Below are 2,291 nucleotides of genomic sequence, written 5' to 3'. Positions count from 1 at the left end.
CGTTCTTCAGCTCCTCCACGCCCGCGCCGCTCGCCGCCGTCTCCCCGAAATCCTCTCCCACGTCCTCCGCCACCACCTCCATCTCTTCTCCCCCTCCCTCCTTTCTCACCTCGCCTCCTCCTCCGCCTCCATCCGCCTCCCCTCCTTCTCCCACCGCCTACTCCTCCTCTCCCCCTCCCCCGACCTCCCCCTCTTCAACGCCGCCATCAAATCCCTCTCCTTCTTCCCCTCCCACCAACCCTTCCACCTTCTCTCCCTCCTCCGCTCCGCCGGCCTCAAACCCGACCGCCAGACCTTCGCCCCTCTCCTCAAGTCTTGCTCCCTCCTCCCTTCCCTCCAACCCGGCGCTGCAATCCACGCTTCGGCCCTCCTCGCTGGCTTCGACGCACATGCAGCGGTCGCCATCCAGCTCGTTGAGTTGTACGCCCAGTTCGGCCGAATGAAGGACGCCCACAAAGTATTCAACCACATGCCGCACAGAGAAATCGTGGTATGGAACTTAATGATCAATGGTTTCTTCAAAATAAGCGATTTTGATTCCGCCTTCCTCCTCTTTCGGAAAATGGGAAACAGAAATGTCGTCACATGGAATACAATGCTTGCTGGGATTACACGCGCAGGTCATGATATTCAAGCGATGGAGTTGTTTTTGGAGATGTGGGAGTCCGGCATGGATCCAGATGAAGCCACCATTGTCACCATTCTTCCCATCTGTGCTCGATTGGGGAATTCCGATCTCGGACGAAAAATTCACTTCTACGCCGAACAAAGAGGTCTTTTGATCTCTGCTTCCAACGTTGGGAACTCCCTCATCGATATGTACTCAAAATGTGGAGACTTGGAGAACGCACGCAAGGTGTTTGATGAAATGCCGCAACCAGATGTGGTAACTTGGAACACTATGATCAATGGACTAGCCATTAATGGGCACGGCTTATTGGGACTCCAGATGTTTGATGAAATGCTTGAGAGATGCTTCCCGCCACCAAATTCAAGCACATTTGTTAGTGTTCTTGGATGCTGCACTCATGCCGGCATGGTGAATAGAGCGAAGGAACTGATTCTCGCTATGACGGCGGAGTACAAGATCAAACCAAAACTCGAGCATTACGGGTGTTTAGCGGACTTATTGGGGCGGTGCGGGCGGACGAGAGAGGCATTAGAGTTGATTGAAGGGATGCCGATGAGGCCGACGGCGGCGATCTGGGGGGCGCTGTTGAGTGCTTGCCGGAATAACAGGGATGTCGAGGTTGGGGAGAAGGCGGCGTCTGGGGGGCGCTGTTGAGTGCTTGCCGGAATAACAAGGGATGTCGAGGTTGGGGAGAAGGCGGCAAAAAAGTTGATGGAGGTGGAGCCGGAGAATTCGGGGAATTTCGTGTTGTTGGCTAATTTGTATGCTGAGGGTGGGAGGTGGGAGGAGGCTGAGAAAGTTTGGTCTGTAATGAGGGGGATGAGAGTTTGGAAGAATGCAGCTCGAAGTGCTGTAGGGTTGGATGGGTGAGTTTTCAAGTCCTTCATGAACTATTTATCGCCGGCTGCCGGCACCCGGCACCGCCTCCCATTAGCTCCACCGGCCAACCGCCAGCACTGGAGCAAAACTGTTTTAAGTTTGTAAGATGATATAGAATGTATGATATTGGATTATTATCTTTATGAGGAGTTTACTGAAAGAACTGGGAGTAATATTAGTCCAATGCAGTTATAGTTTTGGAATTGAGAGCTCAATAATGGAGTTGTTGTCATCAATGAGAAATTTTTGAAGATTTTAAGTGATAGCTCATGATATATTATCTAAGTAAAAAACTAATTAAAAATAACTTATTTAATTATATTTTAATAATAATATATTATAATTTAGGAAGCTTGACATGCATACTACTCATTTGTTATGTACAAGGGGGAAAATATTTGCGTGCGTAAGACGTACGCAGCGTTGCATAAATCCAAGGGTTATTCAGGGGTTATATCGGGGTTATACCTCTCTGTAACCTCTTTGTAAACTACCTGTAACCCAGATAGAACCCCTCTGTAACCCCTGACGTACACACCGCTCCGTACGTCTTATGTACGCAAATATTTTCCGTATAGGGGGGGCCAAAATCTCTTTTTTGTGCTGCAAAAAATTTAATTTTCAATATAAAAATCTCAACTGTCTTCATGTCATATTGGGATCACCACTAACTTTTTTTTAAAAAAAATTTGACAGAATATTAATATAAAAAAATAATAAATATACTTAAAAATTATAAAAATGTCAAAATTTTGATAAATAGATGCTAATAATATATATA

General features: G+C 47.2%; 1 protein-coding gene across 1 annotated transcript; it reads left to right on the top strand.

Moving 5' to 3' along the window:
• Position 1: 1 nt before the first annotated feature.
• LOC110020384 (pentatricopeptide repeat-containing protein At1g09190-like) lies at positions 2-1,712 on the top strand (the record flags this gene model as incomplete). Its single annotated transcript, XM_020718474.1, has 2 exons — positions 2-1,249; positions 1,316-1,712. Coding segments are annotated over 2 exons (1,434 nt in total), but the record flags the coding sequence as incomplete, so codon positions are not given.
• Between the last annotated feature and the right edge of the window lie 579 nt (positions 1,713-2,291).

Source organism: Phalaenopsis equestris, unplaced genomic scaffold (genome assembly GCF_001263595.1).
Source record: "Phalaenopsis equestris unplaced genomic scaffold, ASM126359v1 Scaffold000002, whole genome shotgun sequence".
NCBI lineage: Eukaryota > Viridiplantae > Streptophyta > Magnoliopsida > Asparagales > Orchidaceae > Phalaenopsis > Phalaenopsis equestris.
This window is presented reverse-complemented; position numbering and strand designations above follow the sequence as displayed.